The 16,694-nt window shown below is 36.5% G+C and overlaps 2 protein-coding genes across 4 annotated transcripts in view; one reads left to right on the forward strand and one right to left on the reverse strand.

Annotated features, from left to right (window-relative positions):
- The window catches only part of LOC306865065 (bone morphogenetic protein 6-like), a 49,563-nt gene extending 47,394 nt beyond the window's left edge, over positions 1-2,169 (forward strand). For 2 of the 3 annotated variants that reach the window (XM_079409424.1, XM_079409425.1), the window contains one exon: positions 52-1,924. In XM_079409424.1, coding sequence (XP_079265550.1) covers positions 52-201 — 150 coding nt within the window. In that variant the 3' untranslated portion in view covers positions 202-1,924. Of the gene's footprint in view, positions 1-51 lie in introns of all 3 variants that reach the window. The other variant, XM_079409423.1, reaches the window with a different exon arrangement.
- LOC306865066 (thioredoxin domain-containing protein 5-like) lies at positions 1,859-15,060 on the reverse strand. Its single transcript, XM_079409426.1, has 10 exons — positions 14,842-15,060; positions 13,833-13,985; positions 13,573-13,678; positions 13,323-13,419; positions 8,138-8,253; positions 7,960-8,046; positions 6,909-7,058; positions 6,114-6,196; positions 4,305-4,434; positions 1,859-3,538 (listed from the first exon to the last, which is right to left on the reverse strand). The coding sequence occupies exons 1-10, from the start codon at positions 15,012-15,014 to the stop codon at positions 3,416-3,418; spliced, it is 1,218 nt and encodes a 405-aa protein (XP_079265552.1). The 5' UTR covers positions 15,015-15,060; the 3' UTR covers positions 1,859-3,415.
- Positions 15,061-16,694: the final 1,634 nt, after the last annotated feature.

Here is a 16,694-nt window from a genome sequence, read left to right on the forward strand (position 1 = left end):
GTTTATTTCACAGTAGTGAGTGTAAAAAAAATATCTTGCTCCACTTTTCAGGTCCATCTGATGAATCCAGAGAATGTTCCAAAGCCATGCTGCGCTCCCACCAAACTGCATGCAATCTCTGTGCTCTACTATGATGACAACTCCAACGTCATTCTGAAAAAATACAAGAACATGGTGGTGCGTGCGTGCGGCTGCCACTGACACAAGGGACACGTGCCGTCCTGCCCGACCGCTGCACCGCAGAGACAAATGTTTGTGAGGACTGACAAAACGAAATAAGACTGATGCGAAAAGCAAGCATTATGTGACAAATGTGAGAGAATGTCTCTACGGTGGATCCAGGTTTGCTGCTTCTCATTTTTACACATATGGCCATTTCTCGTGACATTTCGGATCCTACAAAGTGCCAAGAGGATGTTCATGTGAATCTATAAACAGAAAATGAACTTGATGCCTTCAGTCTAAAACAAAGACACATGAACTAAATGTAAATTATGAGCTAAAATGCAGTCTGTATTTAAAATTGTTTCACTTATCAAATATTTAAAGGGGTTGCATCATAACACTATAATTGATTTTCTAAGATCTACTTGTGTTACAAAACAGTCAAAACAGTTCATGACTTTTTTTCCCCACCCTCATTCTGATCCTTCGAATTAAACGGGATACTTTTTTTGCTGCTGTGCCTTTAGGACTAGACTTTGTATCTTTCTGATGTTTGAAAGTTCCAGAAGTTCAGAACAAATCGTTTTTTGCAACTTTCAGGAACTCCCTCCCCAATATAAATAGACAGTTTGAGTTCTGAAAGTTACTGTAGCTTTTTTATTTCAAAAGAAACTTTGATTCCTCATGATATGATCGGAAACGTATAAATTACTATGTCCCAAAGCACAGACATCAGAACAGGAAACTTTCTGCTGCTTTGTGTATTTTTGATGAAGTCACTTGAACCCACAGGACTCTATTTTAGGTCTCCAAAAATCTAATTATTTTAAGTTTCTCAATATTTGCTCTGCACTACCTGTGGTTTGCATCGGTGAGTCAGAGCGAGTGGTTACACACTTGAACGGAACCATTATGCTGCCGTTCCAAGGATGGAACTGTTATTTGATGCCGTCCGACACCACAGATCTATAATTTCCCTGCAACACCTGCACCTCGGATGGCTTACATCCAAAACTTCCCATAATACACGAGGACCTACAAATAATTTAAGGTTTTTCAGCAACAAAGCTGTATTCTGTGCCATCGTACTCACATGGGCTGTAGATTTTCCATCTCATGTCTATTTATTGTCAAACTTTTAATATGCAGCTGTCCATCTTTTTTTCACTGTGAGTCGCTGCATGGTACAAAACTCTCGCTGGACAGGCAATATAGGTCTATTATCATCATTGTAGCAATATATTTTATATTTGCCCTTTGTAATTTGGGAATCGATAATCGCTTCAATTTTTATACCAATACTGAAACCAAATAATTCAGTTACGTTTAAGCAAATTTTAATGCTGTTTGCATTTCCATTCATCTCAATGGATCAGGACCCCAGTAAGCCAACGGGACCATGCCAGCCAGCCAAACCTTGACTGCTTGGTTCACATCAACAGTGGCCACATCACTGTGGTATTGGGTTGTACTGTTGGTTGCCAGTAGGCTTATCTGTACTCAAATTCTGCTGCAAAAATTGAATTTTAGGGTAGTAAAAGTAGAACAATTTTTGAAATAGTAAATTTTTTACAACTCCTACTCCTAGTTATATCACATACCTCCCATAAACTGCTGTTTACATGTCTCAACCATATTTGGATGCTTGTGTGTAAATACTTGTACATTTTACAGTTTATTTATTGTTCTTTTTATGAATCATATAGCACAGAGATCATATAGCAAGAGTAAAGGAAAAATTAAAAACTGCTATTTTTGGAAAAAGACATTTTATTATGAAATTTGTCACAACATGCCTTTTTTTTGTACAAAAACCCCCAGGCAGTGTGTGTACCCCTCTCACACAGGACAAAAATACTGCATTTTTCAGTGAGTTCGGCCTTGACCATGTGCCTCCCATAAAGACTTCACTGAATATATGCGGTTTCTCTGATTGCTTTTCCCTTCCTTCTCTTTCAGATCCAGTAAAAGAGAAAAATAAACATCTCGGTGTGGGAATATTTGAAAGGAAAAATGTCAATTACATTTGTTTAAATCAATGAAACCACTGGAGAGCATCAGAGAACACATACGAGTCTATCAGCATTCTTCAAGCAATGATACCAGGCTACGGTAGCGTCTCAGTTTCACCATCACAAAGTGTTTTAAGCAGTTCAATAATAATAATAATAATAATAAAAGTTCTTGACTGCATGTGAAAGCCATCAAGACTGAATTACAAAGGGGGGGGAAAAAAAAGAGTCTCAAACAGAGTCTAATAAAGAAATCTAATCAAAGGAAAAATGACATGGGAAAATTAATAAAAGCCACAGCTGCAGAATAATCGAAGAAAAAAAATAATGTACCATAAATGCTTTCACAACCTCTACTGTTAGTAAACCATATTTCCATAAACCGTCATTATACAGCAAAAATGATCTATTTTGCATTCTTTCACTTTAGTGTTGAGAAATGACAAAAATGTATTACATAATGGCACAATTGGGGACATGTCTAAATGTATTTACCCCATTCATATGCCTATAAGAATATTAAGAAGCTTTAAAGACAAATTAACCAAAGAAACCAGCCTAATGTGGTTTGCTGGCCATCAAGCTGGTTACGACTGGCCTGGTTTGATAATTACAGCCAACCAGCTAATCACCATCTTGGTCTTGGCTGGTTTAAACAGGTCTCCCAGTCTGGCTAACAAACTACCTTAGTCTGGTTTATTTAAGATTTTTTTAATATTCTGAACAATACAACCAATTCAAAACCTAAGACCCCAACAGAAACATTTGAAACGCCAACAGAAAAACCATGTACATGGTCAAAGTGCTGTTTGCAAGTGTGTATCATATAGTATTTTACACTGAATGGAGGAAAGAACACAAATCACAGCAGGTACATGTCATTGTTTTCTTTAAATGGTCTCCCTGAGGTCATATTTTCTTAGCTGATAGCAAACTAAGCTGAATTTCCAAAAAATATGCACCTTAATTGATGTAATGATCTTAACAGTGACATACTGCTGTTGTTTTACCAGAGAAAGGGCAAAATCAAAAGTCTGTGGTTGTAATCGCTAATTATCTCATCAACTGATCCGAGATGAAATCATGTACATTCATATTTTATCATGTGGAGAAGACTGTGCTCACTTTAGCAGGTGAGGGACAGAAATAAAGAAAAAGCAGTCCATTTGACAGTATGGTAAATGTAGATAGTGTTGCTTTGTAGAGGATATGTTGTGAAATGGAAAATGAGGGAGGAGTTACAGCTCATCTCTAGCTTGCTTCATAACAAAATTGTGTAAGCTCTCTAAGTCCCGCCCTCCATTATGCTCCTCCCCCTGTTGCCCCGCCCGGAACATCAGGAGAGTTGGGTATCCACGCACCTATAGAGAACAATGATCAAATATTTATTTGCATTAATATTGTGTGTACTAATTAAACACGAAGCCAAGCTAAAACTGCATACTTAGTAGCTACTACATTTGATTTGAAAATCAGAATCTGGATGTACTATATCCACCATGTTAGCTTTGTCATGTGACCTGCTTCAGTTTTGTTGTTCACTGTCATTCACATCTCAGGGACAGAAAAGGGTGCATAGGATACACGCTTCAAAATGTCAATGGAAGTAGCTGGTCACATTGAGTCACGTAGAGCGCTCCAAATCTGTCTAGTTCTGCGGTTCAGTGTGTTTAGAATTTAACGCAACTTCAGCTTCCAAGGCAAAAAGCAGCTAAAAACTAATAAAAATAAAAACTGGCACTTTTTATTGTGTATGCGCTTAATAAAAAAGAAAAAAAATGACTTTGCTTTATCAAAAGTATGAAAAAAAATCATTAATGGAAGGATTTGTAACTAGAATCATCAGATGGAATGAGACTGAAACCTGTATAGAAACATTTGTTACAGTTTCCATTCCTAGTAGACAGAAATTGTGGTTGGAAATAAAGCAGCACACAAGTTTTTGGAACAAGCTTAAAAAAAAAAAAAAAAAAGTCCTAATTTCAAAAAATGCCTCTCTGCCACTAATATGAAGTTATGTTGACCCCATCCCTCAAACATCCACAATCCACAAGACTTGTTACTCGCCCTGCCACCCATCAGGGAATAAAATGTGACTAAGATCCAGACTAAATGAGCTGCACTCACAGAGTATCTGTTGCAGAGCGTTCTCTCCACGGTGCAGTCCACTTTTGCAATCTTCACATCGGTCAGACCAGGAAACTCCTTTTCAGATAAATCCTCCCAGGTAGGGGCCAGGTTTTTGCAGTGACCACACCTTAAATGCACAAACACACATCGCGTGAGTCGCTGAACCCCAGAGGTCAAGCTCAGCCAATCAGGGAGTGGCGGGTCTTTTGCTCAGCCACTAAGGAAACATTAAGATGAGAGGAACAGATAGGGGAGGGGATATACACACAAACACATGTCTGTCACTGCGCAGGGCTTGGCAATATAGCTTAAAAGGGTCATTAAATGAAGAATCAAAATGTTTGTAATAATTACATAAGAGGTTACTTTACAATAAAATAAATCAAAACTAACTCCTCAGTTTAAAATATAAATGATCATTTTATACCCTTCTGAAAAACCTGGATTTGGAATCCAAATGTCATCGTCGTATGCAATAAGATGTGTTCTGTTGTTAGGTTAGTCTGTTAGGGTTTTGGTGGGAAAAAAAAAACTTAGCAAATTGTATAAACCAACTTTGAGAAACATGATATAAAAATCTGAAACTGCATTTCATGACCATCTTGATCCGTGTGATGTGTCAGGGCTCATGTACAGACGTTCTTTGTCGCAAAGTGGTTTACTGCCATTTATGCATTAGTGAATCAAGTCAGTGACTAAACGAACAACTTCACACTGTTCATATCAGTAGCATGAAAACCATGTTATCTATATCATGATAAGCGGTGCTTGGCTTCCCTCAGACATGAATAAGGAATTGAGGTTCATCAGACCACAGAATCTTTTTTTCATAGAGTTATTTGGGTGTATTTTTGTAAATTCCAATCATGTATCTTTCAGGGTTTCATGTATCTTTACTGAGGAGAAACTTGAGTTTGGTCACTTTGCCATCAAGCCCAGATTGGTGGAGTGTCGCAGGGATGTTTGTCCTTCTGTAAGTTTCTCCCATCTCCATATAAGATCATGGAGCTCAACCAGAGTGACCATCAGTGTCTTGATCACCTCTCTAACCAAGACCCTTCTCATTAAATTGTTCAGTTTGGCCAGGAGGCTAGATCTAGGAAGAGTCCTGATTGTTTCAAACTTAATCCATGAAGGATTATGGAGGCCAAATGCTCCTGTGAACCTTCAACACAGCAGATTTTATTTTTTTTGTAGTCTTCCCCGGATCTGTCTCAACACTATCCTGTCTCTCAGCTCTGCAGGCCATTCCTTTGACCTCAGGGCTTAGTTTTTGCTCTGACATCCATTTCAGCTGTTAAACTTTGCATAGACAGGTGTGTGTGCCTTTACAAATCATGTCCAATCAACTGAATTTGCCACAGGTTAACTCCAGTCGGAGTATAGAAACATCTCAAAGATGATCCAGTGAAACTGGAATGCTCCTGATCTAAATTTCAAGTGTCAAAGCAAAGGGTATGAAAACTTGTGCAATGTCATTTTGTCAGTGTTTCCTTTTTAATAAGTTTGCAAAGTTATAAGATAAATACAGTTTTTGCTTTGTCATTACAGTGAGTGGGGTGTAGATTTATGTGGGGAAAAAGTAATTTAAAGCAGTTTAACATAAGAACGCAACAACAAAATGTGAAAAAATGAAGGGTTATGAAGACTCTCTATAGGCACTGTAAATAATCCCAAAATAACATCGATGCTTAGGTTTTTTTATTATATATATTAATTATTTGTCATATCAGGCAGCCCCACCTGCCACTAGACTATTGATAAAGTACCAGCAAAAATGTCAAATTAAACCGCACTAACACTTACCATGGAGCATAGAACTTGATGAAGGCGAGTCCTTTGGCAACAGTCTCATCAAAGTTACTCTCAGTCAATACCAGAACATTAGACTGAGAGAAACAAAAAGAAAAAAATTAGTGGCTGCACATTTTGTACACATTCAACTTTTACATCATATTTCTTGTTAACTAATGTGTTAATTACACTAACAGCACTAATGTGTCACAAGGCAGAACATACTCATAGTAGAACCCCTAGATAATTTCCACAGGTGATCATATCCTGCTGAAGTTTAAATACCTCTCACTGAATGGTTTCCTTAATTACAACACCAGTTCTGAACATTTGTTGAAGAGCAAGGTCTCATCTCAAAGGCACCAGCAACGGTTTACAATCTTTTAAAATAATCCTCCAACTAAAAAAAAAAAACGAGAACTCTGAAACAGAGCTCTTGAGGGACACTCTTTAGCCATCCAACAATTCCAGCCAGCCAAAATCCCTTTATAAAAGACAAGCTTAGACAGGAAAGCCAATTAACAAAACAAAATAACAGCTCTTTAAGTTCCCCGCCCACCCCTTCCACTCCGGCCCACCAACCCACGCGCACGCACACATGCACATTTGCATCAGCAGGAGGAAATAGCTGCTCTGCCCATAATTACTACCTTGGTTTCAAGATGCAGATTCGTGTCTACGGGCCAAAGTCTGCAGCTCGCTGTTCAAACATCTGCCCGCATACACAAACGAATCCAATCTCTATGGTGCCAAGCAGGAAATTGCAAACAAAATCTGTATTGTATGAAAACTAAAACAGACACCCACCTCTTGTTTTTCAGGTTCAGCGCTAGGTGGGATTTCGTGAGCGTGCTCCTCCTCTTTCACAGGTTCATCTTTAGATTCAGCAGCTTTTACGTGATTATCAACAAACTCTTTAAATGAATCCAGATCACGCTTTCCTCTGTACTGATCAACCTGAAAACACACAGCATGTGCACAGTTACTGTTACCGTTTAGTGTAAACACTATGACAACTATCAGACTTTTATTAACATTATTAATTCATAACATCTAGTTACAATTTGAATCGCTTATATGGGAACATTGCAATTTTACAAGTGACAAATAGTGCAGGAATTTCTTCATGGTTGTAACAATGTAGGAAGCATAGAAAAAGTTACAGAATATCTGAAAAGCAAAAGAAAAGTTATTCAAGGATGCATTAAACTGGTCAAAAGGGACAGCAAATAATGACTACATGTTCTTTTGAACATTGCATTCATCACAGTTCCCACAACAAATATTTTGCAGCGGATTAAGCAACTTCCAGTATTGATAATGATAATAAATAAATGTTTCTTGAGCACCAAATAAGCATATTAGAATGACTTCTGAAGGATCACGTGATATTGAGGAGTTGTATATTTTTTTTAATGCCATGTCAGCATCTTAGGCTATTTTCATGGTAAAACTATATAAAAAAATACAAGTATTACAAATACAATAAAAACCAGCAAACAAACAAGTTATATTACACAATACTTTTTACATTAACATGATAAAAAAAAGTAAAACTTTTTTTGCCAAAATACTAAACTCTATATACGAAATTTTGCGTGACATTGAAGACACTGAAGTACTGAAAATTCAGCTTTGCCATCACAAAAATAAATTATATTTTAACACATTAGAAAATTGAAATTATTCATTTGAATTGTAGTATTTCACGGTATTTTAATATATATTAATCAAATAAATGCAGCCTTGAATATGAGACTTTCAAAAAAAAATAAAAAATCCTACCAACCCCAAACTTTTGAACATGTATACATATCAATACATAATTAAAAAATTATGCCACTCTAGAATTTCTTACCTTCTCTCCATCAGTGAAGAAGAGCAGCGTGGGATAACCACGAACCTGATTATCTGAACACACCTCATAGTGCTGTGTGCAATCCACCTTTAGCAAGCAAAATACGTAAATATCAAAAAACAGAAGTCAATTTGCAATATAGATAAAAAACAAGAGAAACCACAACGGCCTCTCTCACCTTGCCGATCCTGACACTGTCTGAATGCTCAAAGCTGGTTGCGAGCTGTTCCCATGTTGGAGCCATGGCTTTGCAGTGCCCACACCACGGTGCATAGAACTTCACAAAGTGAGAACCTATAGAGGTGAATTGCAAGGTTACAGCCTCAAAATACAACAAGAATCCATGTCTGAAGTACGATAACAATAATACAGAATGTTTTTAATCATAACTGATCAAAATGATCACAGACTGCAGAAAATGTGGTGTTGCAGGCTGCACATTCATGCACAAAGAGAAATTAATTTACAGTGTCATCTCATATCCAGTCTACGCAACACTCATGCCACCCACCACAACCATATGATGTTGACAAGAAATGTCATGAATTATGTGTACACAGTACAGCTATGAAATGTGGAAATGTATTAATTTAGCATGATGTGTACAATAAATGAAAATGTATAACAAAAACTTTTGCTGAGCAACATCGTTAACATGTGCTTCCAACATCTGAAGGTGGGAAGCATAAGCTAGGGGTCGACCGATTATCGACCTGGCCGATTATTGGCACCGATATTAAGCATTTTTATGATAATCGGCATCGGTCATTTTCAAAACCGATGTGCCGATAAAATTAATTATGAAACGCGCTATTTGGCTCTGATGCAGCCTGTCGGAACTCACCACTCTGTGGCCTAGAGCAGTCTCCGCCCACCGCTCATCTGATTGGTTGAGAGTCAGGAGTCCGACCAATCAACGTGGAAGACTAAAGGCACTCTCACACCGAAAGCGCTTGCTAACTGGTGCTGCTTCATCACGCATCAATTCTCTCTCAAAGGCAGCAGCAGACGTTGCTCAAGTTGCAATAAATTACAATCCACTACACTGAAGTTGTAAAAACCTCAATATTATCTATTTATGATTTCCGAAACGGGGGAAACACAGGGGGAATCGCGGAATCCAGTCATATGGAATTTACTGTATAACGCGGAGTCACGGAATTAGTCAAAGTTTGGATGAATTAATCAAAAGTAGGTCAGTACACTTAAATCGACTCATGATATGGACTATCTGTAAACATTAAGCTGCTAAAAGACTATTTAAATATGAATTCTGCATGTTCGGCGTGTCTCTGTATATGTGAATGGCACAGACGCGCGGTTTTGACACACACACACACACACACACACACTGAAGTGCGCGACGCTCGCGGTGTTTTCCGCATCTGCCATGTCACTAAATGAGGACATAAATACATGAACATCATCCCCAGAACTGCTCTGAGAGTTACTTCATGAGCATTTGACTGTTTTGTTTGAGTAAAACGACCGTCATATCATAAATAGGCTACAGAAACTTAAGAGGTCCTCATGGCAACCCGTCAAAATAAAAGTTCGGTTTATTTACTAATGCTACTACAATTATTACAACCTTTGTTTAAAAGAACAATCACACAATACGCTATTTCTTACATGTTTTAATTTTAATAGTAAACACATTTGTTTGCCAAAAAATAGAGTTCAACTCTCATTTGATTAAAAGATAAATTAAATTAATGTTTTATTCCTTCATTTGCACTGTTCTGTAAATTAAAACTAATGAAAATTACTGTCACATAGGCCAAGACTAAGATACTGTCACATAGGCCAAGATTAAGATACTGTCACATAGGCCAAGATTAAGATACTGTCACATAGTCCAAGATTATGATGACGGAAATTGGCTATTGACAATTGACATTTCAATAGGCTATTGAACCAAGTGAGCCTATAACAGGCTATTAGTGTTATAGTTTCATTAAAATAGTTGCGGTCTTCTTCGCAACTTCTACAATGGAGCTATGAAGACAAATTATTTACACGTATTATATACATTGCGCTTTTTAAATTAATCAACCGATGTGCATTAGATGATGAATTGAATAGTCCCCTCTTGTAGGTTATGATTTAGTCAACCGAAAATAATTAATGAAGAATTATGAGAGGTTATGCTATTACACATACATTTCTAACATGTAAGTTATTGAAGCCAAATACTTACATTTCCCCCTAGCTGTTTAGCTGTAGTATTTAGTATTCATGGGCTTAATCATGAAGCATACAGTGGCCCCACTTTTAACTCTCTCTTTATATATTACCCTTATTGTAGATGGATGCATGGGGGAAGACAAGAGTAAGAAGTGCAACCAACACTAGGGAAGGCCATTTTTGTCAGAGCCCTTGTTATTCTTAATTTTGACATTCATTTTCATTTTCACACCAGACATATATATCGGTTCAATATATCGGTTATCGGTCTACTTGGTCTGTAATAATCGGTATCGGCCCTGAAAAACACATATCGGTCGACCCCTAGCATAAACCATTCTGTCAAAGCCAGAGCATCATTTCCTGCCTCTCCTCCAAACAGGAATCATTTATTTGGCTAACGGATGCAACATGTAACATTAAAAGGGTTTATGAGAACAGGCTGGATCTGTACCAAAGCCAAGACAATAATTCAACTCTGCTGCCAAATGTATTGTCATAGAGAGAACATTATGGGAATAACTTGACCCCAATTAAAAACCTGATGGGTGCTCAATGAAATTATGTGACAAACAATTTAAATACTACTGCTACTACATATATATATATATATATATATATATATATATATATATATATATATTATTATTTTTTTTTTTTTTTAACATATCATACAATATATATTTTTCACAATATTAATTTACCACTTATGGGGAAAGAAATATAGCATATACTTGTGTTTGCATTCAGGGAGCTTCAATGGTTTTTACGTTTAAAGTGTTTTGTTCAGTGTTGAGTTATGAAAGCTCACAAATCCTCTCATTTTAAAGTGCAGACACAATGTAAATAAGAGATTCATTGATTATAATGGAACTCTGTGAGATAGAGATGAAGATGAATGACGGCTTTTAATGATAATTTAGGTTTGAAAATGTGCTATTGATTAATTTCATTTATTTAAATCATTTAATATTTCTACATTCAAAATGTTATTTAAAACATTAATCTCAACATAAATGTATGAATTTAATTGCACTCATGCCACCTCTGAGCCTCATTAAATGTCTGTAATTATACATGCCACTTCTGTGTTCCTCTGTGGTGCAAATTAATTTTATTAATACTCATTTTATTTGACCAGTAACTTATTCTATTTTTTTTTATTATACATTTTGAAAAAAAAAAAAAAAAAAAGAAAAACACTTTTGAATTTGACAAAAGGTGACATACACTCAATAAAGTTAGAATTTTTTATTTTTTTTTAAATGCCCCTGTAAATCGCTTTAAGGACTCAAATATTACCTTGTAATGGAAAGGCTAATTATCTACATAAATTTTAGCACGACTCAATAATATAGTGTTTCATCGCCCAGTCTTACTACTACCACTACATTCGGTATGGACTGAAAGATTGTAATAATTGTCATTGATGTTTTCAGGCATTTTTTCCCAGACTGCATTCATGCGTGCAGGTCAGCAGTGAAGTAGTGAATTTTAATGAATGCTTCACTTAGACATAGAGAGCTTTATAACCCAATAAAATATAAAGGGAAAAAAGCAAATTCTAAATAATGTTTTACCCAAGTTGAAAGAAAGTGGTATCAAGACACCATTACAATAGTGCAACACATTATATTGTGCAATTTAAATTTGAATACAGTTGTGGTCATAATTATTGGCACCCTTGGTAAATATGATCAAAGGCAGCTCTGAAAACAAACCTGCATTATTAATACTTTTGATCTTTTATTTAAAAAAAAAAAAAAAAAAAAAAAAAAAAAAAAAAAAAACAGAAGTCTAACCTTTCATTGAACTAAAACAATTGAAAATGGGCAAAAATCTCAATATGAAATAAATGTTTTTTCTCAAATACACGCTGGACACAATTATTGGTACCCCTAGAAATTCTTATGAGTAAAATATCTCTGAAGTATATTCCCATTCATATTCACAATTTTGAGCACTCCAGGGTGATTATGAACATGAAATTACCCAGCCGTGGCTTCCTGTTTCACATAAATATAAATAGGAGGCAAAACAAAGCCCAAATTCCCTTAATCATCCATCACAATTATAAAAATCAAAGAATATATTTCTGATGTGCAACAAACGATAATTGAGCTTCACAAAGTGGGGAAGTGGCTTTAAGAAAAGAGCTAGAGCTGGAGAATTGCAGAAAATAGTTGAGTCTTGGGGTCAGAACCCCCCCCCCCCCCCCCAAAAAAAAAAAAAAAAAAATCAAACAGCACCTATATCACCACATGTTGTTTGGGAGGGTTTCAAGAAAAATGATCCTTGCTCATCCAAAAACAAACTCCAGCATATTCAGTTATCAGACACGACTGGAACTTCAAATGGGACTGGCTTCTATGGTCAGATGAAACTAAAAAAATTAGCTTTTTAGCAGCAAACACTCAAGATGGGTTTGGTGAACACAGGGATAAAAAGTACCCCATGTCTACAATGAAATATACTGCTGTATTTTTGATTGTGTGGGCCTATATTTCTGCTGGAGGTCCTGGACATCTTGTTTAGACACATGGCCTCAAGGATTCTATCAAATACCAACAGATAAAAAATCAACAAGTGACTGACTCTGTTAGAAATCTTACAATGGGCCATGCTTGGATCTTCCAACCGTACAATAATCCAAACACAAACCTCAAAAACAACACAAAAATGGGTCACAAAACCAAGCTTCTGCTGGCCATTCCAGTCCTCTGACCTGAACCCTGTAGAAAATGAGTGAGGTGGACTGAAGAGAAGAAGCACCAACATGGAGCTGGGAATCTAAACGGTCTGGAGTGATTCTGGATGAAGGAATGGTCTCTGATCTCTTGTCAGGTGTTCTCTAACCTCATCAGGCATTATAGGAGAAAATTTAGAGCTGTTAAACTGGCAAATGGAGGGTTCAAAAAAGTATTGAATAAAAGGGTGCTGTTAATTGTGGCCAATGTGTATTAGAGAAAAACATTTCATAATGATATTTCCCCCCCATTTTAAATTCTTATTATCCAATGAAAGGTTAGATTTTTGTGATTTTTTTTAAATAAAAGATCAAAAGGATTAGCAATGCAGATTCATTTTCACAGCCTTCTTTGATCATATTTACCGAGGGTACCAATAATTCTGACCACGACTGTATAATATTGTTAAAAGATGTTGTGGGCTACTACCTTTAGAGATGTGTGATTTGAAGTTTGTGGCTGTGAGTTCATACAGGCCCTGTTTGGGTTCAGGGATTTTGGGAGGCTCGGGTTCAGTCTGGGGTTCCTGGGGTGAGATGGGGGAAAGACAAAATAAGAACTGTAATATTGTGACATTTTAGAATTACACCTTGACCATGTACTGCACAAAGTGCTTTTAAAATCAAATATAAGAATATGTTTCTATTCATACAAATATTTTAGCTGTGTATGATCTTACTTCAGGTTCCTCCTGAAGGGTTTTCAGCATCCAGCTCTCCAGTGCCTGCAGGTCTCTTGGGCCCTGATACTTTACAGCCTCCTGGTCAGGTTTAAACAACTTCAGACTGTAAAACAAACACCAAGTTAGTCAGTCAATGATTAATCAAACCACATGTAATTTTACCTTAGGTACATGACTGTCAGGTGATTATAAATCATGCATATGAAATCATTCTGCATAAGTGAAACACCTTTTTAGTTCTGAGAAATAAAGCTTACGTAGGGTATCCACGGATCCCATGCTCACTGGAGCAAAACTTTGTGTCTTTTGTGCAGTCGACTTTCACAACATACACTGGAGGAGCTTCCATACTGTTATATTTCTCTGCCAGCTCGTTCCACGTCCCCTGCAGCCTCTGACAGTGACCACACCTGCACACCACAAACATATTCAACACTTATCATACTATTATTCCCTCACATCTTACAAAACTTTCAGAAGATAACAGATCAATGAGCCACTACTAACTAAAGTGACTTCTTAAACCTGCGCTAGCTTTAAGTTTATTGGTAAAAATCTTCCTAAATGAATCGCTCTCAACATAAAACTAAAATTTTTGAATACAATAAAATACAGTATTCAGAAAAAAAACCAACAGAATAAAGATTATGATGGTGTATTAATTCAGCAATATTGTTTAGCGAATCACTTGTATCTTCTTGCTTTGACAGCACAAGTACTGTGGCTGTTTTGATTAAATAGCATCAAAGAAGGGAAAAAAAGATAATGCCACTGCATAGATAGAACTGGGTTAAATAGTATTAACAGTGTTTTTTTGCTTTGTTTTTTAAATGTCCTGGTATTACCATGGTACCATTAATAAATCTTAAATAATAATAATAATAAGTATTAGCACTGCACACATTTAAAAGACCATGGTACTACCATTGTTTTGTTTTTAAGAGGAAGTGGTGACTGATGCTCTGCCACGTACACTAAAACTTAATGACTGCAGGAATTTTAACTTTTTATCAAAATGTACTATCCTCACTCTAATGTCAAAAAGTTGTCTTTATATGAACGTGCATTAGAAACTTCATCCAAAATTGAGTTTATAATGAGCGTCTCTGTAGATTAAAGTGGCTAGGAGCTAACGGAGTCAAACATCGCAGCAATTCAACTCAGAACCAATACAACGGCACTGATCTCATTGCATTTACCATTATATATATATATATATATATCTCAATATAAAGAAAATATGCATGTATAAGTGTTCAGTTTTACCAGGGCGCGTAGAACATGACGAAGTGTGGAGCAACAGAGACGGCGTCATTGAACATCTCCACCGTGTATGTGTGTTTGTCGTGCTCATCCTCTTCTGTGTCATTATCACAGCATATGCTACTACATAACAGCGACAAATACATAAAACTCGCTAAAAACGAAGTCATGTTCATAACTGAGCAGGCCTGTGAATGCAGCGGAGCTATGAGTTTAAATGAGTGTGAGAGTGAGCCGCTAACAGAGAGAGCTGATCTGTACAACATCCTAACATCGACCAGCAGAGCTGTGAAAACGAGCCGTATGATATGTAGCTCTGTGGACTGCGCAGGCGCACTTCTCTACGCTGCACATCCGGGACACCTGCGTACGGAGGCTGATAAGAGCCTTTTTTTTTTTTTTTTGGAAACTTGTTTTCTCAACAATCACATTCACACAACACAATTTTAAATGCATATAATGCATATAAAACACAATTTAGCTCTTTTTAGCCTTTACTTTTTTTTTTTCTTTTTATCTGTAATCATGGTCACAGGCACAGAAGTGAACATTTAAATTCCCTTAAGAGAGAGAGAGTCAGTAAAACTGTCTCACTCAGAGAAAGTTTTGTATTTCAAGCTACAGAAACTAACCTGTCTGTTCCCGGCAGCTTAAAACAATAGTTCACCCCAAAAATTAAATATGCTGAATATGTACTCACCCATCAGGCCACCCAAGATATAGAGAAATAATAATTTCATCACTTTCTCACCAATGGATCCTCTTCAAATAAAGGGTGCCACCAGAAAGAGAATCCAAACAACTGATAAAAAATAGTATAATAATCCACAAGTATTCCACACTCCGTTAATTACTGTTCATGTGAAGCAAAAATCTGTGAGCATAGCTATAGTGTTAGGCATACACTGCCTCTTCTCATGTGACTTTTCCCCTGTATTCTGCATTTGTTTTTTTGGTTGTTTTTGTTTTGCATTTTCTCTGTTGATTGTTAAAAAACAACAAAAAACACTGTATGGGTTTACAGTACATCCATGAAGATTATCCCTGTTCATGGATCTACTTTTAGTATCTTAATAGGATTCAGCGAATGGCAGAGCCTAACAGCAGCTTAGATGTTCTGCAAATTAGAGGTACTGCAGAGAATATGTTACCTTTACACTCTCATGTGTACAGCAGGAACAGAACAAGTTAGTCTTGAGGGAAAATCTCCATAACGATCTAACAAATGTAACAGCCTATAAACATTTGGTTGTTGTGCTGTAGTTGTTCATGAACTGGCAGGTAAAATTGTAAGGTGTTCTGGATGTCTTGCCTCCAGAAAAGCAACTAATTTAGCTTGATTCTTTTTGGAGGTGACATTATTCACTTATTAACAGATCATTGTGTACTAGAGAATGGTATCCTAAATCAAGTACAGAGACACATACACCTTTTGAAGTAAGTATAGTTCCATTATATTGTCTTAGTGGACGTATAGGCTGTAGTTTGAGTGTTTGCTTCAATTATAGATTTCCAATGGGAAGCCTCAAGCCTTTATACAGTATATAACTGAATAAATTCAGTTCATAAAAGCCCTTTAAAGTTATACAACATCCAAACTTGGGGGTAATAAAGCAAAAAATAATACATTTTGGCATGAGGACAACAATTGTAATAGAAGTACTTACCAAACACTATTAATTAGAATGAAGGACAAGCTGTTTATTTACTTAATTAGCTAAAATTAACAGCAATGATAGATGGAGACGTTAGTTACAACAGAGAAAAAGTGTGAGAGCAAACACATGTAGCAGGCCGTCATGCTAAAAGAATGAAATAATACCACAAATGTCAGCAGAATTTCATCAGTCAGTTAC

This window comes from Barbus barbus, assembly GCF_936440315.1.
Source record: "Barbus barbus genome assembly, chromosome: 46".
In the NCBI taxonomy this organism is placed as follows: domain Eukaryota; kingdom Metazoa; phylum Chordata; class Actinopteri; order Cypriniformes; family Cyprinidae; genus Barbus; species Barbus barbus.